General features: G+C 37.0%; 1 protein-coding gene across 4 annotated transcripts in view; it reads right to left on the minus strand.

Moving 5' to 3' along the window:
* Positions 1-853: 853 nt before the first annotated feature.
* The window catches only part of sbno2b (strawberry notch homolog 2b), a 72,165-nt gene continuing 46,316 nt past the window's right edge, over positions 854-26,702 (minus strand). For 2 of the 4 annotated variants that reach the window (XM_059569448.1, XM_059569447.1), the window contains exons 5-31: positions 13,086-13,232; positions 12,756-12,845; positions 12,401-12,500; positions 12,151-12,311; positions 11,117-11,250; positions 10,920-11,010; positions 10,642-10,785; positions 10,083-10,306; positions 9,843-9,996; positions 7,521-7,697; positions 7,333-7,430; positions 6,991-7,073; positions 6,717-6,902; positions 6,478-6,599; positions 6,251-6,382; positions 6,035-6,170; positions 5,658-5,770; positions 5,470-5,541; positions 5,282-5,390; positions 5,123-5,194; positions 4,870-5,013; positions 4,691-4,785; positions 3,866-3,958; positions 3,556-3,687; positions 3,355-3,431; positions 3,085-3,275; positions 854-2,989 (exon numbers count right to left, since the gene is read on the minus strand). In XM_059569448.1, the coding sequence (XP_059425431.1) occupies positions 2,223-2,989; positions 3,085-3,275; positions 3,355-3,431; positions 3,556-3,687; positions 3,866-3,958; positions 4,691-4,785; positions 4,870-5,013; positions 5,123-5,194; positions 5,282-5,390; positions 5,470-5,541; positions 5,658-5,770; positions 6,035-6,170; positions 6,251-6,382; positions 6,478-6,599; positions 6,717-6,902; positions 6,991-7,073; positions 7,333-7,430; positions 7,521-7,697; positions 9,843-9,996; positions 10,083-10,306; positions 10,642-10,785; positions 10,920-11,010; positions 11,117-11,250; positions 12,151-12,311; positions 12,401-12,500; positions 12,756-12,845; positions 13,086-13,232 (4,044 nt within the window). In that variant the 3' untranslated portion in view covers positions 854-2,222. Of the gene's footprint in view, positions 2,990-3,084; positions 3,276-3,354; positions 3,432-3,555; positions 3,688-3,865; positions 3,959-4,690; positions 4,786-4,869; positions 5,014-5,122; positions 5,195-5,281; positions 5,391-5,469; positions 5,542-5,657; positions 5,771-6,034; positions 6,171-6,250; positions 6,383-6,477; positions 6,600-6,716; positions 6,903-6,990; positions 7,074-7,332; positions 7,431-7,520; positions 7,698-9,842; positions 9,997-10,082; positions 10,307-10,641; positions 10,786-10,919; positions 11,011-11,116; positions 11,251-12,150; positions 12,312-12,400; positions 12,501-12,755; positions 12,846-13,085; positions 13,233-23,358; positions 23,611-26,702 lie in introns of those variants that run through there. The other 2 variants (XM_059569450.1, XM_059569449.1) reach the window with 2 other exon arrangements.

Raw genomic sequence — 26,702 nt, forward strand, 5'->3', positions numbered from 1 at the left:
AGAAAACAATTTCTTTAAGAAACAGTCGAAAGGCACAATTTTTTTTATTCTTTTTTTTTTTTTTTTTACAATATATACAATTGAATCTTAATTATAAATAGGCCTACAGAAAATGACAAAAGCATAAGAACACAGGAATAAAATGGTCAAGATACATATATTGTCAGTAGCATGTTTTTTTTCAGAGCAATAAATTACGTAAAAGCCATATTGATATAAAAGCGACCCAATGAATCGAGACGTTTACAGAATTGAACATTCTCTTGAAGGGCTCCGAGCAAACAAACATGGCAGCACTGCATCACAAACCGGACAGATCTCATTTATGCTGTTTTAGTGCAAATCGTACACAGAGCAAGTCAAATGCATTTCTATTTAGTAACAGGTTAATTAGACTTTGTCCCAGTTTAATGGCCTCATCGTATAGTGCTTTCGTTGTATAAGACGCTTTATTAAAATACATAACAGAAACTTAAGTCCCATGTTCATCTTTTTTGGGGAGGCACTGAGAAAACTAAATGGATACACTGTGGATCACTTGTAAACTACTTGCAATTTCACAAAAAAAAAAAATAATAATTTCAAGTGCAAATGTGGCTGAAAGAATTTCCCTTAATGAAAATTAAATAAACTGTGCAGTAAATATGCAATAATGGCTAAATAAATAATATTTCATGTGTGTCAACCCAGACATTATACATCTGGATACATTTTTATTAGATTTAAATACATTTTAGTTAACTAATTAGACATAAATTTCATCCTGAGATAGGGAGTGGTTAAATATAAGAATAAAATATATAAGAATGTATCAATTGCATAAAGAATAAAGATGAACAGGAAAAAAATAAAATAAAATAAAAATGAATTTGCTTTGAATTGTTTGTCTTTCTGTTTGCAAATATCATAGTATCAATAAAACAAAACATCAGAAATAATCTAAAACATGTCCCTTTAAAATTAAATAAGAATAATCAAGTACACGTTACAAATATTCATATACATCTGGCAATGAATCTTTTAAATAAGGGCTAAAATTCAACTGGATAAAAATTTTATTGCCTCTTCTTGACTGTACCAGAGATGCATTTCACATCGCATCAAACGAAGAAATCAGATCTTTTTTTTTTTTTTAATCCACGCTGGATTGTGAGGGAGAAAGGACTTTTTAGTTTCTAGGTCACAATGGAAATGTACTAAGAAAGGGACAAAGTGCGACAAAAGTCCTTTTGGGATCAATAAATCGAATAGATCGTTACCGTTCTGTAAGGGGACAGCAGGAAAGACTGTTCTGTTTCAGAACAACAGAGAGACAGCTGCACAGGTCAGTGATCTGTAGGTAGGCACGCTCTCCTACTAACACACTGTTTCAAGGCCTGATAAATAAAGGCAATAAATATGTTACAAACATCTGCCCGTGAACGGTACAGGAGTATGTGATTACGTCTACATTCTGTTCCAAAGGCACATTTCAACAGTAGCCTGTTCTCTTGCTCCTCAGATGAAAAGAGGATGTTTTGTTTAGCAGAAGTTCATTGTGGAAATGTAAAGCTGATGATAGTTTGATGCGAAACAAAGCTTAAGCTCCTCGCGGTACAACTTCAGCTAGCCCCACATGGAATCTGTTGCCACAAAAATGATAATACGGTAAAATAAAAAAAAGATACTTGAGATACCATTTGAGGTTCCTTTTGGTCGGCACTTTGGTAGAACCCTTTGTAGAACCTCTAGGCACAGTTTCAAATGGAGAGAGTCAGTACTGTTCTATAAGGAACTTGGAGCCTTTGAGGCATTTCAAATATACGTTGAAAATCTCAAAAGAACATTTGAGGAACCTTCAAAAGTGACTGGAGCTTCCCCAATGAGGAACCAAATTGGTACCTCAAGTGTCTTTTCACTCCTGCATGCTCAATCTTGAGCCGAAGATACTATACGATGTGGTATGATATAACCGAAACAAAACCCAAGATTTGCGCTTGAACTATTTTTGGTAAATCAATACTCTTTGAAGGCCCAGTGTATAAAATTCGAAACAGGGATGACTATCCTGTAGGGATCATACTCGACTGGAGAACAGAGCGAACACCAAACGTCCTCCTGTCTTGTGAAGCAGAATCTCATGCTTGGGGAACCGAGACCAATGGCGGAGAAGGACGCCGGCCGTGGTCAGACTACAGCCCTGAGTGTGTGCGCGTTTACAGGAGAGTCCGACTGGAAAACTCTCACTCGGGTTGTTGGTACTTAATGACTGACTGGTGTGGTTCGGTTCCACCTTGAAACATGCTGTTCAACACCTCTCGTACGTTTATGATGGCTTCAGAGCTGCAGTGGCTGTTGGGTAACGGGAGCATCTGCTGGTCTGTAGTGGGGAGAGGGACGAGCGGCGAGGAAGATGGTGTGAGCGAGGGAGTGAAGTCAGACAAGGATGAAGAAAAGGAATTGGAAAAGTCCATGGGTACTGATGACGAAGCTGCATCTGAGGAGGAAGAAGCAGGGGCAGTCTGACTAAGGGGTGTTATAAATGAGTTCAAGGACAGTAGCATGTCTAACAGGTCTTTGTCCAGTGCTGAACTGCTTTCCTGTATGGCCTGGCTCTCCTGCTGCGGCTGCTCTGGAATAAACTCTTCAAGGTTGAAGTTGTCCACCGTAGGGTCAGCTTGCCTGGAGAGGTTGTCCACACTCAGGTCAGCTTGAGTGCTAACTTGGGAGTCCAGGATTTCTTCCAAAGGGTTTTTATTGGAAGGGAATGAGGGGAAGGAAACGTATGGGGTGGGTAAGCTGGGCAGGTTGGGGGCTGGCAAAGTGCTGAACAAATTGGGGGTGAAAAACTCTTGAAGCTGACGCTGTGCCATCAGCCTCTGTTGCTCCTCGGCCTGACGCTGCTCCTGAGCTTGCTGCTCCTTCTCTCTGCGTCGCTGCTTTACCTCTGCATCCATCTTCAACAACTCCTGACGCACCTTTGACACGCAGGGCTCTGGGATCTTGATACCTGGGAGAACGAGAGAACATCCATTTCAACATGCTGATTTCCTTCGAAGACCAGAGCATCATAATCTGCTCGTCGGGGTTATCAGGTTGACTCACCAACTTGTTTGCTGCTGTCCTTGGTCTTGAGGCGGACAATTTGGAGAATGCTGGAGCTGGTGATGTCAGCGACCACATCAGACACGCGCTTCCAGACGCGGAGCAGAGCGCCACACAACATGTGATACTGACGCAATCGAGTGCCCATTATGCACTCCTGACCCTCCTCTACCTTTTTGCACCTCCCGTTCCTGCAGGAAACATGCATACATGTTAGAATCATTGGGCTCAGTTTGGCTAGTACCAAGTCGGGAAGGTCTCTTTTCTCACCAGTTAGCATGGCTACATTTCCTGAAGGAGAAAGTGAACTGGTTTTCCCAGCTGTCCCGTGCCTCCTCCGGAGTGACCTGAAGCAACGGTAGAAAACGTCACTTCAACACTGTTTTCAACCTGTTATGCTCACTAGATAACAGCTCTGCACATCATTTTTAGGAAGATCTCTTTTGCTCTGATCAGTATAGCTGAACACACCTTGCGGTATTTTTGTTGGAGGTTCTCAAGGCTTTCCGTTTGGGCCTGCTTGCCGATGTTTGGTTTGTAGATGATCATGTTGCGCTCCTGGCCTTGCACGGCTAGCAGCACACATGGATAGTTACCTCTCAACTGCAAACGAGACAGGCACAAACATGTTTAACGGCAGAGTCAACTACGGAGGAACTCTAATGACCTCCTTTACCCCTGAAGAGAAAGATTCTTCCAAGGAACCACCTTTCCTGTGTTACTAAAAGGAAGCTACATGCAAATTTGGAAAGATGAGACTTTTTTGCTAATATATACTCACTTTATGGGATAAATAGAAGCCTTCTTCCAGGTTGCTGAGAGTTTTGGCCTTCTGGATAGCCTCCAACCATGGCATACCTCTATCTACACTTATCTGTTTAACAAAACAAAAGAGTTCTGTCAGAGGGATGTAACGATTTACTGAACTCACGATTCAGCATGAGTAGTTTTTAATCTAAAATAGACTGTAAAATTTGAAATTTTAGTTTAACTTTAGTTTTGTTAAACTATGGATAAAACATTATCTGAAGGAAACAGCAGAAGAGCTGAATGAGACGCAGATGCACTCTCTGCCAGCAGGTGGCACTTATGAACAGCAATGATGAAGTGTTTCTTTGGTAACCACTGTAAATATGACTTTAATATGCATTATTCAGAGGCATGGTGAAAACAAAATACCACCACAACTTACTCCAATTCTATCGCGATTTGTTTGGCATCTCAACCAATTTTAATCGGCACATATTTGAATCGATTTTCAACCGTTTTTCATCGTTACATCCTTATGTCCAACATGTCCTGGCTATCCCAAATATATGTGAAGAGAAAGGTCTTGCAGTGGGGTTTATTCTCTGTCAAGGAACCACTTACAGTAATGGCTGTTAAACCAGTTCTCATTGCGTAAGCTCTCAAAATAAACCTTGCTCTTGTTGGAAGGGATGATTAGCGTGTTTTTTAGTGCGTCACACATGAAACTCATGTGACTTAGGCATGTTTTCTAAGCTCAACTATTAAAGAGCTGTTTTCTATGAACATCTGTATGCAAGAATCTATGCAACTTTGCGTATCGTCAACTTTCAGGCACACTTTTAAAAAAAATACTGACCTTGTACAGGATAACTTGACCATCCTGAGGATTTCCCGCTGTTAGAAACTTCTCCTGTGTTTCTTCATAAATCTGATCATTGCCTGGTGCCAGATCTGACAGAAAGCAGATACTTGGTTGTCATCTAAGCAGATCAAACCAACGTAAAGTACCATACCAACAGAAGATGTGCTTCTTACCGAGTATTCCCATATCATATTTGCCCTCTTTCTTGTCCTTTTCGATCAAGTAGTCAAAATTGTCCGTAAAGTACTGGAAGAGGGAGTTTTGTTTGTGCACCTCTAGGCCCAGTATCCGGTTGAGGAACTTGCTGATATTGCAGTCTAAAACAAAGAGGAGTCACATGATGTGGGGCGATATATGTATGCATGTGATTAGCATGTGAGGAAATACGTCAGGTGCCATGTGATATGTCTCTTGTGGAAACCTTACCTTTTTCAGTGTTGATGCCCAGGCGCGATTGACTGCATAGCATGCCTACATCCATCATACCGTGCTTCATGTCTAAGATTAGAAGGCATTGGTGAGATTTAAGGTTCTACCTGATACACATCTTAATGTGAGTAAGAGTAATGCACAAAACACATTTACCTTTGAAGAACATGGCATCACCACCAGGATAGTCCTGTGGAGGGGGCACCTTGCTTTCGATCTGACCAAGGATGGCTTTGGTAGTCTTATCTAGAGCTTTGGTGCCATACTATGAGCAACAGACCACGGGTTAGTCCATGATTTATCATAGTATTTTTAGCAGTCACTGTTCTATGTCAGTTACTCACTTTATTTTCAAAGTTGTATTTGCTAAGGTCTCTAGACTCTGTGGCCCTCCTGTCACCATGAGTCAGAGCTCCCTGTGAAAAGCAAACACGTCGGTTAGAAATGTCAGGACCAAAATAGTGAATTGAGGGCTTAAGTAAAAATAATGTTTTAAGTACAAATTCAAAGAGTAGGCATGTCAGGGACGCACCAAACTCTCCAGCCTCTTTGCCACGATGGATGCAAATCGTCGCTCGCCTGCCAGTTCGGAGATCAGGAAGATGTATTCCGGTGCTGTGACCTGATTAGAACGATGAGTACGACCTGAAGAACAGAAAGTGTTGTCAGCTAGTTGTTTGTGGTATAGTGACACTCTTTATGGGAAGAGAGCTTTGATAACAGAGGTTGTGGCTGGGTGATGCAGGTGGAATTAATGACGCTGTGTTTGGTTGTTGACAGTGTAATCACTTTTCAACAGCACTTGTGATCTAGCCTGGAGTTGGAGGACTGACCCACTTAGAGTAGACGAAATAACTAATGCATGGCCATTAACTTAAAAAGTGGCATTAGGTAATGCTGCCTACTTACCAAACTGCTGGATGGCCCTGTCTGCACTCCAAGGGAGCTCCAGGGTAATGTGAACCCTCCGACGTTGATTCTTCACCCTTTTGTCAGCCTGAAGTGAGATCCCAGAACTGGCCGCTTCTGATATGATGGCTACCAACTGAAGGGAGTAAAGTCAGGTTTTACTGGGAAATCAGGAATCGGAGAAGATTGGTTTGAGATTTCCTTTCTGAGATCTACCTTCTCTCCATTCATAAAGCGATCTTTCTCTTTGACGTTGATTTGGTCGATAGTGTGGCCCTGCTCAGCGCGGGATTCGTAACGGACGCTGCCGTCAGGTCGACGCACCACTCGGCCTTTGCGTCCCGTCATCTGGGCGCACAGACACGAAGAATGTTTAGCGCTGGGACACAACCTTGTTTTTAAGGTATAGCTATGTATAGGAAGATGAATACTTAAATAATGACCTCTGATACTTGTTCTGGACCTCCAAATTTATCAATGAGCTCATCCAGTGTGTTAAGAGGTAGTTCTTTTCCCAGCTCAGCGATCTTGTTGAGAAGCCCTTGTTTTTTCTCCTCTAACCGTGCTAAGAAAGGATGAAAGCGAAGATCAATTGCTTTTGCTTACTTCAAAGGTACTGTGAAAATTATCAGGATGCGTGGAGATGATAAGACTTGCTTCATGAAATACACAGTCAATGTACCCATTTGGTAGCTGGTTTGATCGACGAAGATGACATCGTCGTTGTTGTCTTGGACTGAGTCTGGCGAGGAGTTGGAGTCGCTATCCAAGACGTCAGACTCTGTGCTGCTGTCATCGCTGATGTTGATCACTCCCGCTACATCAGTGCCGTGCCGGGGTTGTTTTGGCTGCCGTCCCCGTGGCTTACCTGCGGAAGAACATTCAATCAAACCATAAAGCTAAAAACTAAGACCGCCAATGCATGGAGAGTGATACTAAAGCGCGACACAACTCACGTTTCCTCTTGTTCCCTGCTCCTTTTTCTATCCTCTGCTTCTCGGACGGAAAGTGTTTGAGGACCAGTGACCGAAACACACCCCTGAGGAAAACACAAACACATTCAACACACAAACATATGTCAAAAAAGTATTTTTGTGTAATGGCTGATGGCCTCAGGAAGTGGTTATTATCAGATGACACTGGGTTTCAGAAAGATGCATGGCCTGTGAGACACGGTAACACATATTGAGAAACCTTTCTATCATTGTGAAACTGCAAGAGCACTACTCTGGAAAGAAGTAGTCATAAGGTGTCCATATATTTCAGAAAGGTTTCAAAGGTCCCTAAAATTCACTTACTCAGCAGCAGAGACAAATCTTTCTAAGTGTCCATCGTTTTCGTCAAGGACTTCTCTGGTTCGAGCCTCACCTGTTGACTGTAGCCCTATCACGACACACTAGAGAGAGGAGCAACAAAAAGAAATGTCAAATTCCTATACCAACACAAATAATCATTAGAGAGAGTTCCGGACACTGATCTGACTGACCTTCCCTGCTTCCAGCTCCTTTTTTGCCAGTTCCACAAGGCAGCGAACCTTGGCGGCGATGCAGAGGTATTTAAAAAAACGCTGATGGGACGACCAAAACTGACCCCACAGGGACTTCCTGGAACTCATGCAGAGCTCATCAGCAGCCTGCATGAACTCGGCTAAAGCTTCCGCCCACTGCAGATGAGATATCAGATTTGTGTGTCAGATATGGAGATACAAAGTAGGGCTGTCACGATACCAAAAAATCTAGAAGTCGGTAACAATACCACTAAAAGAACACAATATTTGATACCAAGTCGACAACATGGGGAAGAAAATAACAATTATACTTAAAAATGATCTCCTTTAACATTACAAAAGCACAACAATAGTGGCATCTGGCCTTCACAACACACACACACACACACACACACACACACACACACACACACACACACACACACACACACACACACACACACACACACACACACACACACACACACACACACACACACACACACACACACACACACACACACACACACACACACACACACACACACACACACACACACACACACACACACACACACACACACACACACACACACACACACCACTATACTCTGAATGCAAGCAGTAGTTTAAATTCACTGACATACTGGCATGCCTAAAATATATTTTTTAAAACCATTAGGATAAACAATAATTATTTAAACCAGTAATACTAGCCAATGATGTTAATAAGGCTAATCTGCGGATGGATTCACAACGAATGAACAAACTGTAAGCTGTCAGACAGTCAGTAACTAGTAACAATCTACTACTAGTAACAAACCCTAGTACACAAACGAATGACCCACTTACAGACCAATTTAGATACTTGTATTCCTGTACTTTATTTAAAGGGACAGTTCAAACAAAAATGTCAATTCGGTCATCATTTAGTCACCAAACCTATACACCCTAGTAACTATTTTTCATATACTGAAAGTGAATGTTAAGACTGAAGATGTTAAGTAACTTCATATAATCAGTGAACAAATACATCTGTAGTCTTACATTGGCTTCAGAAGACTGGGAATAGAGTGATACTGGCTACTTTTGACAGCTCTAGTCCCTGTTCTCTTCCAATCAAAAATATATCAGAAGATTATAATATAAGCCAAGAGGAGACTGGTTTTTCTTTACTGTAAACACAAACTTGGTTCTCGTTCTTCCACTCTCTCGTGAGCACGAGGACGACAGTTAGCCGAAGCTAGAGATTACAGTTTAAGCAGTTTTAAATATGGATATTTTTCTTACACAAACACATCACTTCAGAAGGACTTAATTAACCCCCCCAATACCTAACATTAATAGTTTGTAAAATACATGCTGATGATGTCTATGGAAGCAGCAATAATGATCCTTAGAAATATAATCTGACGACATGTTTTACTGATATCATATACACATTGTGAAGGTAACTATAATGTTTACTATGCTTTTCCAGTTTACCGGAGACTTACTTAAACGTTTTTCGCGAGTAGAGGATGAATTTGCATGTTTTAGATCCCATATTTTGGATTCAGTGCGACTAAACCTCGGTTCAGACTACGCAATTTTTTTGTTGATTATGACAGTCACTGTGCCAGATTAAACAACATTTCTTGTTCTTGAACAAGAAACAGACTACACGTTTCTACCAGAACATGATTTTAATGACATGCGTACTGTCATTGATAGCGCGGGACTAGACAGGTGGTGACATGAGCACAAACTGAGGAAAACTGAGGTAAACTGACCTTTTCCTCTATTACTGTAATCCCTTGAAAAAACATCATAAATGCAGGAGTACTGTAGCCATAGCTCCACAAACATTTCCTCTACTGTAAATTACAACAAACAGAACCAATAACGTTGTCTTTCTTTCGTTTCGGCATGTTTGAAAGCATGTACAAAGCACTTCTCTGCTGCTTTTGGCCTGTGTTGTAGACTCTTTGTGGATGATGGAAAAAAATTAAACATGTCGTTTACGAATCCCCACGACACCCTACATCAAGCAAATCGTGCCAAAATCATGCTAAAATCATATAGTCAGAAGGCGATACATTCTAAAATAACAGTCATCTAAAAAAACTCACTCTGGGGGCTCAAATAGTATATTTTAAACCCACGTGTCAAAAGGTTAATATAACTCTGATTGTATTCGTCTGAAAGAAGAAAGCCATGTACACCTACGATGGCTTGATGGTGAGTAAATCATGGGGTAATTTTCATCTTTGAGTGAACTATCTCTTTAAAGTAAAAGTAAGAGGAATGGCTCGGATCTTAGGGATTCTTCTCATAACTCACAAGTTTAGCAGCTTTGTTGTACACAAGTTTGAAATCTTCATCCAAGCTGATCTCTTCTATGCGGAATGAGACTCCTGAGAAGCTGAGCTGACGTGCGATGTACATCCCGCTGACCTTCATATCCATCGCCACGATCTCCATAGCCCCCACGCCCCTATCAATGAAGAGTACATTCAGATTACATATCCAACAAGGACTTTTCATACTTGCCAGCTAGCAAGTACGTGCTCCTCTACAAACCTCTTCTCAATGGCGTGGAGGAAGTCATCAAAGGTTCTGAAGGGCGTTCCCTCTCCCCAGATCCCCAAGCGGCTCATGTAGATCATGTTCTTTGGCTCCGAGGCACCTGTGGCACTGGCGTATACTACTCTGGCTGACTGCAACTTGTTCTGCAGATCCAGCACGGCCTTGCCCATCTTTGTGGATGTTGCGTTTTTGGCTTTGTGGCATTCGTCAAATATAATCTATGTCTATGGTCAAGGGTAAAACCAACTTCACTGTTCACACTCATATCACCCACATATTTCGCTGAGGATTGATAAAACAAAACCAAACCAAACCAAATTTTCCAGATTTGTATGTCATCTTTAGTTTTCTCATTTTTCAATTTCCAGAATTGTAATAAATTTGGATAAATAATAATATTGTTATTAAATGTTTTTTTTGTGATAACACTGAATTTTTAATATTGCTTTAATTTTTGGAAACAACATGTATTTTGCAAAAAGTTTAAGGCAACACAAAGTTAGCAAACCCCTGCCAACAAAATCTATTTATGCACATAGCAGGTGAAAGATACAACTCCATCAAAACCCGGCTCACACCAGTCTAAGATCTGCTTTAGGCGCGTTCGGTGTTGGCCGCCCGCCTGACTCTCCCCAATTAGTGCTGAGTAGGTCGCAAACAGGACCCCTTCTGAGGTAGCTGTGTCTCCGTACTTTATCTGCATGGAAAACAGTTACAGTTAGACACGTTGAGAAAAGCCATGGGGAAAGTCTGTGAGAATGTACTGTACATCACTAGAAACGTGATCTCCTTTAACAGGGCTGCAGTATTGAGCCGGACAGTAATAGTGACCTTATTCAAGGCATGCACTTGTATATTGGGTGCACCGATGTCTTGGAGATCTCTCTCTGCGTCATACTTCAGGTCATTGGAGACGCTGAACCTGGAGGAGAGATGAGGAGGATGAGGCATCGGATCTAGAGTTCGTCTTTGTTGTGGTGTCAACGGTGCGAGTTTTGTAAGGCTTGATGGATCTGGAGATCCCTTACCATAGTGCTTTCTTCCTTCCCTTTAGGTAGTTTTCTAGAATGATGCCAGCCACTGTGCGGCCTTTACCCACTCCAGCGCCGTCCCCTATGAGGAAGCCGGCCCGCTGGTTGTTCTGCAGAATCACTTCATGTTGCTGTAGAGTGTTATAAAGAAGTCGATATTGATCAGAATAATGATCAGAAAGAATAAAATATTTGCAAACAATCAGTATGATACTGATTTTACTATATCTTTATGATGGAACTGCAGATTATGAGAGAAATACCAATGCTGAATTGAATAAAAGTGTATGACTTTTAACATGCAATATTAAATTAAGTTAAAAAAGTTTGTTTTAATTAAATGTTTTTTTTTTGTAATTATTTATTCCAAATTATAAAATTTTTATAATTTCATGAAATTCATTATATGTAGCATTAATTAAAGTCTCAGATGGAAGTTTATAGTAAATAATGTCGGTTATAAAAGTTTTGACAGATATTTTACATTTGGGAAATACTGCCTTATATATATATTTTTTTTAATAAAAACTTTAAAATGAAAATAAATAATGAAGAAAAAAAAGAATTAATAATACAATAAGGTAACACAAATGACACAAAACATAAAATGTAATAAATAGATGAATAAATGCAGGATCTAAACAATTTTAAAATTATTTGTAAATAGAAAATAAAACAATTCATAAATAATATAATAAATAAAATAAATTACACAATACAAAAAAAAAATAATAATGTAGGACAAATGTGAACAATTTAAAATGTTTTATAATAGCTTCAAAGTTAAACAATACATAAATGAAAACAAAATATATAAATAATACATAAAATAAAACAAATCAATCAATAAACAAATAACTTAAGTATGCAAGATCTAAACAAATTTAAAATCGTTTGTAAATAGCCTCTAATATATATATATATATATATAAAATTGTGTGAAAGAGTTCAGTCCATTAATTTCTTTTAAGGTTTTGTTGTGCATGTTGTTTAACTAAGTGGGACAAGAAAGGCAAAGCTGGTCGGGGTACCTGGCAGGTGTAGATAATGGCCTCCAGCTGCAAGGCAGAGAGCTGTCCACTGTTTATGATGGTCTCTGGGATGGACAGGGTGTAGGTGATATCAGGAGGAGGTACACTGGACAAAGTGTTGGTCTCCACCACTCGGTCTGGATGGGATATTCCTATCTTGGCTAAGATAGCAAAAGAGATTGCAAAAACAATATAAATCCTCCATTAGGACACAAAAAGCCATAAATGCATTCCAAAAATGAATGCTTACATTTAGAGGGTCTGTAGTCTGCATAGGTGTCAACATGACCCAGCTCTTCTGCCTCCTCAACCTCGACTTCCTCTTCCTCTTCTGGCTGTGTTTGGGGTCTCTGTGTAAACACGTGATATGATTGAGAAGAAAAACAGAAAGCGAAAGACTTTACAGAAACACTGAAATCTCATTTACATGTTAAAGAAATAATATTTATATTTGTATACAAATATTTTTGAATGACATTTTTAGTATGCTTTTATTTAAATTATTTTATTTAAAAACATTTATTTATATATCATAAAAATGTATTAACTACAACTACTGCTACAGTTTTTCTAAAAATATATCATATTCATTATTAAAAACATACAATTTGCTGATAACCTCCTATGGGTGGTGTATTAATGATAGCAGTGATGTCATCTAACGAGTTTAAACCTTGAAACCTGTTAGGATTCAACTGAAGAAAAAAAAGAGAAACAAAAGAGAGTGAAAGAAAAAGTTAAAGCCAACAGAAAGATCACATGCTTTACTATCAGAGTTGGAACAAAGGTTCAGTTCATGCGTGTGTGTCAATAACAGGTGTGGTTTCTCGTACTACGGAAATAATAATCAGCATAGATGCCAAAAACGACTGAAAACCATTGATTAAGTTCAACATTAGCATTTGGAATAAGTGCGTGTCAGGAATTGGCCTCACCTCTTGGACTGATGCTGGTGTTTTGATGTCCCATATCGTAGGCACGTTGGGAGGCATGTCAGTATTAATAAAGTTATTAACGGTGTATTCGGTTAAGGAGTCGGTCGGAGGGGAGAAGATCGAAAGATCATCCAGACAACGGAGGTCCTGAGAGAAGAAAAAAGAAAAATAATTCACCAATCGGTATTTTACTTGCTGACCTGATCCAAAGTACTGCAAAAGGTTACAGAGAGACAAAAGGCGCGGTCACGAAATTAGCGAAAATCACTAAATTGTTAACATTTGAAGATTTCGTGAAATACTTCATATTTAGCATTGATTAAAGTCTCAGAGGGAAGTTTATAGAACGTAAAGTTTATAGAACAACTGTGAAGGATAGTTTAAATGAAACAAATAATGAAACAAAACAATAAATGAATAATACAATAAATAAAACAAAAACAAAATAAAGCAAATAAATAAATGAATAACAATTAATGCACGATCTACACAATTTAAAATCTTTGTAAATAGCCTAAGAAATAAAACAATAAATAAAATGAATCAACAGATAAAAAAATAAATTAAGGAATTTGAAAAAAAAAAGTCCATTGTTTGTGAAGAACAGATATATGAAGCAAAGTTCAAACAGAAGCTGAAAACTCCGGATTCCTATTGGAATGACTGGATTTTGAATTTCGACAAGCAACAGTAAATGTGAGCACACTTTAAGAATGAAACTTCTTAAGATACAATATCTGAATTTTTATTTCTTTTATTTTGGATAGCCCCTTGAGATGTACCATCTCATTTTCAAGGGGGTCCTTTCAATCACTAATTGAAAATAACACCAAGAGCCACACATGCTCAAAATAAAACAATGCACAATAATGTAAAAAACAAAAACAGCACAAAAATAAAAGACCAAACTTGACAGGACATCATTCACAGCATTTTCCCCCATAAGACCCACCACCTCCCCAAATTATACAATACATTACATGGTTTACATTGACAAAACAATAATAATAATAATAATAAAGCCTCATAGAATATGAAACACATGTTAATAGCAAACCAGAATGTGGTGGAATTTGAGTCTAGGGACGGCAGGAATTGTAGGTGGGGGAAGTGAATGTACAGAGCTCTCTGCATCCTCAATACCCTTGTGCAAGGCACCAAATCCCCAACTGCTCCCTGGGTGCCGCAGCATAAATGGCTGCCCACTTCTTTGGGTGTGTTCACTGCTGTGTGTGTGCACTTTGGATGGATGTATGGCTGTATGTCATGTCATGTCATAAAGAACTGTATGCATGAGAGTTCAGATTAGAGATAGCTGTGAAGCACACACACAGTGAATATAGCCTGAACCCGCAGTCTACATAAGATGAAGTGTAGATGGTATGTCACATGCAACAACACAGCATTATACTTTGGTTGTGAAGGACAATGCACTCAGAATCAGAGGCTTTTGTAGTTAAAGAGTGCATGTGTGCGCTAATGGAAAGTATGGGGGATCTGAAGGGGCTCAAGACGCTCTTTGCACAGCCAAGATTTTCCAAGAACTCTTCACTGTTCGAGGAAAACCAGTGAGCAGTAAACAACCAGGAACTGGAGGATGGCCAGAGGCTGTGGTATTCAATCCATTTCATTAATAGGAACCATTTTTTGGTGTGAATCAGATTAGGGCTGACCTCAAAATTAGCTGCTTACAGTCTAAATTATGGCTTGTACTGATATAATCATATCACAGTGCTTTAGATTCTTGTATTCTTTGTGCATGGATGTGCACAGAGTTAGTTTCAGAGCTGAATCAGAGCTGCTACGAATCATGACTTTGTTGCAATAATGAAGGTGTGTATATGTTTATGATGCTAGATGGATCACAGCAGTATCGTGAGAACCTCGGAGTTTGACTGCGTGCGCTTTCATAAAGATGAAAGGTTTAAAAACAAATGCATGCTAGTTTTGTTAGAAGCCACAAATTCAAAGGTTTTGTACTTCCTCTATACTTGAATATGGAGATTATAAATATAGATTAAAAGCAGCGACATGAAACTGAGAGTGGAAAACTCGGCCATCATGCATCATTTTTTTTTTTACATTTTCCATTATTAAAAAACTGTTACACTGTAATATATATATATATATATATATATATATATATATATATATATATATATATATATATATATATATAGTACAGACCAAAAGTTTGGACACACCTTCTCATTCAAAGAGTTTTCTTTATTTTCATGACTATGAAAATTGTAGATTCACACTGAAGGCATCAAAACTATGAATTAACACATGTGGAATTATATACATAACAAAAAAGTGTGAAACAACTGAAAATATGTCATATTGTAGGTTCTTCAAAGTAGCCACCTTTTGCTTTGATTACTGCTTTGCACACTCTTGGCTTTCTCTTGATGAGCTTCAAGAGGTAGTCACCTGAAATGGTCTTCCAACAGTCTTGAAGGAGTTCCCCAAGAGATGCTTAGCACTTGTTGGCCCTTTTGCCTTCAGTCTGCGGTCCAGCTCACCCCTAAACCATCTCGATTGGGTTCAGGTCCGGTGACTGTGGAGGCCAGGTCATCTGGCGCAGCACCCCATCACTCTCCTTCTTGGTCAAATAACCCTTGATGCCTTCAGTGTGACTCTACAATTTTCATAGTCATGAAAATAAAGAAAACTCTTTGAATGAGAAGGTGTGTCCTAACTTTTGGTCTGTACTGTATATATATATATATATATATATATATATATATATATATATATATATATATATATATATATATATATATATATATATATATATATATATATATATATATATATTAAAGATGTTTATTAGAATTTATATAAAATAATAAATGTGTGTTTGTGTGTGTATATATACACCTATATATAAACAAATGGCATATATATATTAGGGATACGCGCAATGACTAATTTGAATGTCGTTTAAATTGAAGTTTTGTATCCAACTAATCGACTAGTCTAAAAGCAAGAAACCCCCAAAAGATGGTTAAATGCGTGCATGTATACAATAGCCTTCATTTGAAATACTTATTCTATGAATCAAACTGTCAAATCCCTCAATGAATTGCACTAAAAATAATTCACAATTATGCCATAGTCTAAACTTGTCTCACGTTATCATCATTTGATTTTATGCTGTAAAAAAAAGAAAAAGAAAAAAAGGAGAGCACAGACTCAATGTCAGCCAATGCTTATTTATTAAAATTAGCTGGGGAAATGCAGAACAATGGAAAATCTATCAACAGCCGGACAGAATTCTTCATCTTCATATAACATTAGCCAACATATTAAAACACAAGTAAAAAATAATAGGAAATTTGATCAAAGAATAGCATTAAAACAGTTTTTAAAAACATACTTCATCATGTGCTTTGTGGGAACTGAAGTCGCAAGCATGCAGAGATAACGAAAAGCAAGCCAACAGAAGTTCGTAAAGCATCTGGACATCCCTCACCACCACTGAAGTAGGTATACGTTAGGAATAGACGGCGCGGACGGGATCGCAGTGAATAACATGATTGACATTAGCTGGCTTTGGCTAGTCTCTAAACTAACGCCTACGTGCCTTTATTGAATATGATTACGCATTGCTCCAGTAGTTATTGTAAGCCAATTTGACATTACAGTTTACACAAAACTTTTCTATTTCTTTCTTATTCTTTCTTATTGCTCATCTTTCACGTGGTCATGTTTGAGCCACAACTGACATGAATATTATATATAAATATTATATATAAACATATATGTAACAATTAATTACACATAATTACAATCAAGTAACTCTAAATCAAACCCTAACCAAATAGTAAGTGTACATACATGTATGTGTGTGTGTGTGTGTATATATACACACACAAACTCACACACTTACTATTTGGTTAGGGTTAGGATTACTTGCATGTAATTATGCGTAATTAATTGTTATTATAATAGTAAGTACATATAAAGTGTGACAAGCACACCTTAAAATAAAGTGTGACCTAAACATCTTTAATTTAATGTCCATGATATTTAATATATTTAAACACACACATACAAATTTTTTATGAAATGTAGTTGAACATTTTCACATTTAAAAGAACTTGCACCAGAAATCAGCAATTATATGCATAACTCTTTCTCATACATATCACATTTTATTTTAAAATTTTCCATTAAAAACAATATATATATATATATAAATATATATATATATATATATATATACACACACACACAATAAATAATATTTACTTTTATTTTATATACATTAAAATTGTAATACATTTAAAAGATAAATAATTAAAATTATATGCTAATCATACATAAATGTCCTCGAAAATGTTAGATTTCCAACTGTTTCCAACTTTCTAAAATTGAAATGTCATTTATTGGAGCAGTGTTTATTAAAAGTCTAGGCCTAAATCACACTATAATAAGTCAAGTGTTTAAGCAACAGTCTGTTCCTGTCTCCAGGCAGTGGTTAAGTTGTCTTTCCGCATTCAAATGATGTTGCTCACTGATTTCATTGTGCTGGGAAGGATGTGCTTGTGGAACACAGAATGACTTGACAACGGACAAAAACACATTTTTATGCCCATATATAGAATGGCAACATTTCAGGAGGGACCTGATATAGAGCATCTCAGCACTTGATTCACTTCCCTGAAAAACCAAGAAGTGCTCAATTCAGGAGTGAAGGTGCTGCCAAAACCATCAGCCGGGTGGATTCTGAAAGGTCACAACCTGCCCATTTACTCTGATCAAACGATTGCAGTCGTGATTTGCTGTCAGAATCGTGTTGTAACATATTTTATGCTTACTTTGATCTTTTGAGGACACATTTGCAGAGCACTGCCAAATGGAACAAAGAAATCCCAGAAGTCAACTTGATTTCAATAAGAGAACAAAAAAAAAAAAAAACTAAAACTGCAGTTCTCTAAGGGGAATGACTTTTGATATTGTTTAGCAAATGACAACGGCATAATTTGACTTTGTACATTCTCAGGCAAACCACAAGGAACAAGGCAAGACTTCCTGGAAGGCCAGACCGCCTCCTCTCTCTCCACTCCCTTTTCTCCGCTGCTGAGCCAGCAAACAGGGATTCCCCTGCTTCAGGATGACAGAGGGCCATCGGATTGATGAATGTTATTAATATTTCACTTTTCCTGAAATGTGTTTGCTTAAATGGAATTTCCATTTGTTAGCAAATAAAAGATTTTGAGAAATAACTTATAAATGAGGAACATTTTTCAGATTTATTTTAAAATGCCTGCAAATAAACACCGTGAAAGTTTAACCCTCAAGGTTTGAGGCTAATTTTCTAATGGTCTCATTGAAATCCATCATTGTTCTAAGGTTTCTTAGATCTTTCATTGTACTTCTGTAAGTCTGTAACAACTAATTGACAAATTTTGTCATGGTTGAAGTCGAGTCTGCACTATGCACAGAAAGTCTTCAACAGTGACACCATGTAAGATAAAATTTACATGAAGAAAAACGTATACTCATATCCTCATAATGCAACCATTTGCATTATGCAAAACAGTGCGATAGTAGCAAGTGACATTAAATGCTGCTTTTGTTCTTATTCTTTTCAAAACAATATCAGTTCTTATTACTTGAAACCAGTTTTGGGAAGTTTACTTTGGAAATATAATAGGTTACAGATTACAAGTTACCCTAATTAACTATTTCAATTACTTTATCAATGCAACTGATTACATTTGATTACTTTTTGAATACCTTTCTAAATTTCTAATGATTTTTTTTTTCTAATGAACTGTTAACCATTTTCAAACATGTAAACCAGGCAGCATTAATCTTACAGTAGTACTCAACACTGATTACTTTAGAATCTTTCATCACTTGAGTTAAGATTATAAGAATTAAATTTTAAACTGCAACCACCACAAAATGAGACTTCACCATGGTTTTCTTTTTTTTTTTTTTTTTTTAGATCATACTGAGGTTAAATACAGATGGGTGTTGGGTGAATAAAGGCCCCCTGTAGCGAATCCATGCGTTTTTGTGAGATAAATATCCATATTTCCAATGGAGTAAACACTTTTTTTCAAACATCTGCTGATTGTGGGACACGCAGGCAAAATATGGAAGACGTATGCATTGCACGCATCTCTGGGAAATGTAGGAGCAAAGGAAACAAAGTTTCCTTACTTTAGCAAAGGAAAACCAGTGTCCTCTTGGCTTATTTCGAAATCCTCTGATGTTTTTTTTTATAAATCCGACATTTTGTGCTTCTAATTCGTGACCAGCATTTTGTTTTGTTCTCTCTCTCCGTACTCGTCACTAACCAAGCAGCGCTGATATACTTTGACATTCGCCTGCACCTCTTTCTGGTTCCCAACAGTCAACAGAAGTGAGAAAAAAAGTGTTTATTACGTTTGAAATCTGGATATTAATCTTACAAAACGCATGGATTCGCTACAGGGGACACTTTATTTCACGTCTTCTGAACTGTTGACAACAAACACTTAACCCATTGAAAGGCTTGGAAGAGCAAGAACAATTTTTACTATAATTCCAATTGGATTATTCTGAAAGAAGAAAGTCACATAAAGAGAAATGGATTTAAATTTTCGGTTGAACTAACCCTTTAACTTTAAATAATTTTGCTCCTTTTAACTTTTGTAGTCACTTTATATTGTAATTTTCATACTTTAAATCAGTTGGAGATAATTGGGCAAGATGTAGATTTTTTATAGAAATAACTTTCAGATTAAGCTTCAAAATAGTTGTGAATTGCAACATTATGCTTTCTATAAATATTTTAATACTGTCATATTGTTACTTCTTGAGCAATGTGTCTAATACAGTCACTTCTGCATTTACAAGAATGCAATGTAGTCCTAAGGAAGACACATAAATGGAGGAAAATCTTTGCATTTATTTCCATCCATCCTAAATCTCACCACAGTTTCGTCAGGGTGACCTGAACTCCATAACCTGAGAGACAAATCCTGCAAGGCACTTTCCAGCCTTGTGAACAGACAATTTCAGTTTTGTTTGGTTTTTGGATGCGGTGCTGTCTTAAATCAAAACTGCTTCGAAGACTACTGAGGTGTTTGGGTTGGGGTGAACTGGGCAAAGATGGTAGTTTCCTAAAGCCTTTTTTTTTTTCATTCGGTGGGCAACACCATGCATTGTCAGCATAAACATTCAACGACCAAAAGCTGGAAGTGACAAGAAAATGACAAAATATATCCTCTGTGCCAGTGATTTACTGTAGAAGAGTTTTCTTAATCATTGCCGGGGGAAATATAGACAGACTCGGTAGAGATGAGGTGGCAGCACTCGTCTGTGGGGACCACCAGAAATGCATCATTTACTGTAAGCCTGCGCAAATGTTTCCTGTATGAAATATAAGGAAAAAAGATGCACCTGCAAGACAAGCTGGTGGCCGCAATCTGAAAATAAACCACACACAAACATCTCTTGACACTCCCGTACTGAAATAAAGCCTCATTATTATGACAATGTGTCAAATTACACCACAGCATGACACTTATTGAACCTTTCCAACCAGCACTGACGGGAAAACTGCAGACAAGCCTGAAGCGTCACTGCCAGATTATCACAGCAAGCTTCCTGATGTGTTTTATGTCTTGTTTATTTTGTTTAGGGAGGAGCAAGATAAGGATTAAGGGCAGGTATTAACAAAAAGATGGCAAAGGAGAGGAGAAAAAAAATTAAAGACGATAAAAAAAGAGATAAAGATATAAGCTACTGGCTACAAGAAAGAAAAAAGGCAAATAGAAAAAAGGTCAAAACTAATGAAAGAAAACTACAAACAATGGCAAGCTAAGAGAAAGAAGGCAAACAACTGAAAGAAATATGGCAAACAAGTATATGAAAATGGAAAGAAAAAAAGGCAAGTGGAAAGAATAAAAAAGGCAATTGGCCTAAAGAAAGAAAATGTCACAGAAAGAAAAAGAATGGAGGAATTGACAAATAAAAGAATATATGAACTACAAGAAAGTGGATAAAGATTAGACAATCAACCAAAACAATGGAAAAATAAACGAAAAGATCAAACAAACAAAATAGAAAGACAGAAAGGAAGAAAGAACAGATGAATGGACAAAGGACAAACAAAAGAACATGCATAAGAAACTGATAAGTGAAAAATGACGAACAATGGCTAACCTAAAGAAAGAGAGAACAGACATATTAATAAAGAATGGACAAACGAAACAGGCAGATTAAATGAATGGACAAAAAACAGACAAATTAAAGAATGGACAAACGAAACATTAAACGAATGGACAAATGAAAGAATGGACAAACGAAACAGACAAGATTAAATGAATGCACAAACAAAACAGACAAATGAAAAAATAGACAAACGTAACAAATTAGATGAATGGACAAATGAAACAGACAAACGATAGAATGGATGAACAATGGCTAGCCTAAAGAGAGAAGAGAAAAGTGAAAAAGAATAGACAAGCGACAGAACAGACAAATTAAGGAGTGGAAAAACGAGGCAAGCAAAAGAACAGACAAACAATGGCAAACCTAAAGAGAGAGAGAACAGACCAATAAAAAAGGATGGACAAACAAAACAGACAAATCAAAAAATAGACAAATGAAAAACGGCTGAACAATGGCTAGCCTAAAGAGAGAAGAGACAAATGAAAAAAGAATGGATGAATAAATCCCAAGTGACACAACAGACAAATAAAAGGAAAAACAATGACGAGAGAACTGACCAATTAAAAAAGAATGGAGAAAGGAAAAAATGCACAAGAGAAAGAGTAGACAGAATGGACAAACAAGGCAAACAAAAGACTGGCAAACCTGAAGAGAAAGAGAATAGACAAGGTAAAAGGGATGGACAAACAAAACAGACAAATGAAAGAACATACAAGTAAAAGAACAGACAACTAAAAGAAACACAAACATAAAAGTGAAGAAAAAAGACAAAGTTCAAGGAGGAAATCTGAACACAAGGAAGATGTGGTGCATGTGATGAAGCGCTGCAGGTCGTGGGTTTGGGAAGCGAAGACTCATTGTGCCTTATAAGCACTTTACATCACACTGTTCCCGTAAATCATGAGCGTCGCCCTGCCTTAGGCCCAAAATAGAGACCCAAACCCCTCAGATAACGCACAAATCCTGATGAGCGGAATAAAGGGAAGTACCCTCCAGTATAAACTCTTGCAACACAGGACATTCTCATCTAAAATACATTCCACAACTAGAAGAGATTTGTGTGTGTGCTACAAAAAAAAAAAAAAAATGAAATTCATCCATTTCCTGAGACTGACGCAATCATTGGTGCTTTTTAACAGCAAGGAGATTTCAAAATGCAAACTCTAATTCAAACGGAGCAATAATTGTGCCAAACTGTGCCAAATCCAAGAATCACCTGTGTCCACCTCTCAGCTTTCAAGTTTATCAAAATTATTCTTACCAGTCAGCTTTTGCAATCAGAATTATGGTTGTAAATGCAAAATATCAATCTAGAACTTGTCACATATATATATAAAAAATAAAAATTAAATAATAATAATATTAATAAAATGCTAAAATAATTTTTTTTAAGTTAAAATAATTATAATGAAATTACAGTGTAAAATGTGATTGATTTATTTTATATTTAAATATATTATCTATACTACATTGTGTTATAAATTATTTAAATATTTATATATATTTAAATATCATATATACATTTATATAATTACACAATTAATAAAAAAAAGAAAAAAATTATTTAATAAAAAGTACAAAATAAAATGATTTTTTACTGAGAAAAAAATATGCATATATATATATATATATATATATATATATATATATATATTTACTTATACAAATATATATACATATATAATGTAGCATATTATTTGGGTAAATGAAATAAAATAATAATTCTAATTAAAAACTAATTTATATATATATATTCTCTGTATATAATAACTATATAATTACTTACAGTCACTCTGACAACATGACTGCAAACAAACACAGGCATTAAAAACCCATCATAAAAAAATGCCAAAAAACTAAAAACTGACAGTTATGCGACAGATCGCAGATCTTCAGAAGCTATAAGAAGAGTGATAAGGAAATCATTTTCTTATCTCTTCAAGGAAATAATCTGAGGGAAACAAAGTAGAGCACCAGACAAGAAGCTTCTTTCCTTGGGCAAGCAAACCTGAATCTCTCACCCGTTAACAACATATTATTAATCTCCTAAAATGCTTAAAAAAAGACTCACATTAAAGAGATTTACGAGCCCTACCTTGGGCGGAGGACGTCCCAGTTGTGCATAAAACTTAGTCCAAAACTGCATGAGTGACATGGGTCTAAGTCACTATCATTCACCTCCTGAAGACAACAGATCCTTTCCATGTGCAAGCTCACAGCAGCTGCAATAACATTCCCGGAGCAAAAGAAAGACAACTTTCCCGCCAGCACAACAGGTATGTGAGAGACCCAGTGCCCTTCCTAGTCAACGAGGACTGACAGGTATGTGCATGGAGGTTCTCTCATATTGATTGTGGTTTAGTTCCTCAATGCTAAAGGTGGTTGAGAGGGGAGGGGAGCTGAGCGAGGGGGAGGGGAGGGGAGGAGCTTTCAGGAAATGATGCTTTTGTTGGTAAGTGACTAGAGTTACTGGCAGTCAGGCCCTCTTTACAGTACGTGGTGTAACTCAACCGCATTCGTAGTGTAAACAGTGCATCGCTACGGTTCTCCAGAGCGCTGTGGCCACTGCATTGGATCTGTTTAATGCTGGCAGGTCATTATTTAATGATTATTACGTTTAGTGGCTCCCAGCTGAGCACATTTCTTTCGGTCTGGGGCTCTAGCCTTTGGTGTTCATCCCTTATGAATGGAAAACAATCAGACCGAGTCATTTCACATCGAAGCGGATGAGTTAAGTAGGCGTTTTCATCGCTTGCTAGATGCTGAGTTCATTCGGATGCAATTGGCCACTTTCCCAAATCGGATCAAACTGGCATAAACACCTGCCTTGGCTTCTTACCGAAAGAAACCAACGTCAGGCCATCCGAGTGGATCTAATCAGTTAGTGGCTAGTAATAGAGATAGATGTCTTGGAGGCACATCATGGCTGTAAGTAGCCGGTGACTGCTGGTCCCGGCGACAGAACGGCGCCTTGACGTGCGCAGATATCAGTAAACATGAGTCACTGATTATTAGCCTAAAGTATGGATAATATTCTTCCACTGAGGGGGTGGTGAAGAAAGATGAGAAAGATGTGCCGTTAATTTTTCCGCAGAAAAGATGCAGATTTTAATATGGTGAACTAACAATGCAGAAGTATAACGTGTTATCTGCATTTTAATGCACACACAATTACTCTTGTGTTGCTGTCATTTTGTAGTGAGAATGATCTTCCTAAAAGCAAAACTGAATGCAAAACTCTAGAAACACAACTAGAAACATAAAAAGAGAAATATCATGTTACAAAATAAAATGAATATATTATAAAAAAATAAATCTAAAATAAAAACAAAACAGATACAAAATATAAAAACAATACATACAATAAAATACATAAAATATAAATTACACTGGAAAATTTGTTACTGGAAAAAATATTTGTGTTTATAAATATTTTATCTTTATATGTATGTATATATATATATATATATATATATATATATATATATATGTATAAGTGAAATTATACAAAAAAACAAAATATATTTATATTCATTAATTTTATTATTTAAGGTATTATAAATTTAATAAAACAAATATTTTTAATGAAATAATAAATGAAAAACTATCTAAAATATAAAAAATAAATAAAATAAAAATGCATTATAAAATGTATGTTATTGAGAAAAATATTTTTAGATTTATTATTTTGTATTTTATAAATAAATTATATACATAAAAGGTGCATTATACAATGTATATTATTGAGAACAAAAATATTTATATTCACTATAAATTTTTATTATTGATGATTTAGAGTATTTTAAATTAAATAAAATATTTTAAATTAAATAATAAAACAAAAACAATTTAAATAAATATAAATATTCAATAAAAAAACATAAAAGGGTATGCTATTGAGGAAAATACATATTTGTATTTTTACACACACACACACACACACACACACACACACACACACACACACACACACACACACACACACACATTAGGGCTGAACGATATGGACAAAATTTCATATCTCGATTTTCATGCCAGATATCTCGATATCGATACAATACGATATGACTACGTGTTCTTTTGCTAAGCACGACCTGCACAACACGACACTCTGGTTTACATCGTCTTTTCTGAATCCAAAATACTTCCAAATTATGGAAGATGATTTATGGTTTGGCACCCAGTCAGAATCTGCACTGCCATCTCCCGCACTCATTTTCTTTCTTTCTAATTTATCCGCTTTCTCTGTACAGTGTACGTTGGAACAGGGGGGGCTGTGGGAGCGGCCGCCCCCCTCCCCCTTTTGGGGTCAGGCAGCTGGGGGGGGTTTTGTTCGTTGTTTTCCGTTGTTTTCATATATATATATATATATATATATATATATATATAAATACAGAATCTGAATTAAAATGTGTTTGATTTAAGCCTACATTTCAAAATATTGTGTCAGAAAATGTATTGTTTTTAAGCCTTTTGCACGTACAATCACACAGGTGTAATCAGTCTAGGCTGGTCCCTGGAGTGTACGATCAAGTGCATCACATGATCAACTGCTAAATTCAAATGTTGAATTTAGCCAGAGACCAGTGCGCTCAGAGCTGTCCTATATCACAACTTTTCAGTGTTTTCAACCACATACTGTTTATTTTAGGTTTCAAACATATAAATTCACATAAATACTAAAAAAAACAATACATTTAGAGTTTGTAAAATACACACTGATGTCTATGGAAGAGGTAATAATAATCCTTTCCATTATAATTCGACATGTTTTATTCATATCAGATACACATTGTGTAAGTAACTTCAATGTTTACTCTATTCTATTCCCAGTTCACCAGCCACTTACTTTTAAGTATTTCGGGAGAAGTGGATGAATTCACGTGTTGTAAACATAGAGGTTGTAAATCCAACACATCCGATTCTCTGAACTGCGTCTGCGGCACAAACTACCACGGCGGCGCCCTTTGCGCATACAGCTCAACTAACGCGATCGTTATAAAGGTGTTTAAACAACAATATACTTCCACTTGCATGTATTTGACAATCGGAATATCAGATATTTCATGCCATAGCTAACAGATTTGTGAATATTCTGAATAAAAAAGGAAAAATGACATAAAAGCAGATCATCATTCATTCAGCGCTGTTGCTGCTGCGGTGTGTCACGTGACAAGCAATGACGCGTCACCATGGAAACGCCGCCCCCCCTCTCACAATATAGTTCCCACGTCCCTGGTAGTGTGTGCGCGCTGGCTTTAGCGGTGCATTCAAGGGCACTCGTAAAACTGATGTTTGTTGTGACTGCCAGAGTTGTATGCAGGGCGAGCGCAGAGAGGGGAAATCTATATCGTCTATATCGTTGCTTTTTTTCGATAGATATATCTTGAAAGTTCATATCTAGATATAGATACGATAACGATATATCGTTCAGCCCTA

This window comes from Carassius carassius, chromosome 16 (genome assembly GCF_963082965.1).
Source record: "Carassius carassius chromosome 16, fCarCar2.1, whole genome shotgun sequence".
NCBI lineage: Eukaryota > Metazoa > Chordata > Actinopteri > Cypriniformes > Cyprinidae > Carassius > Carassius carassius.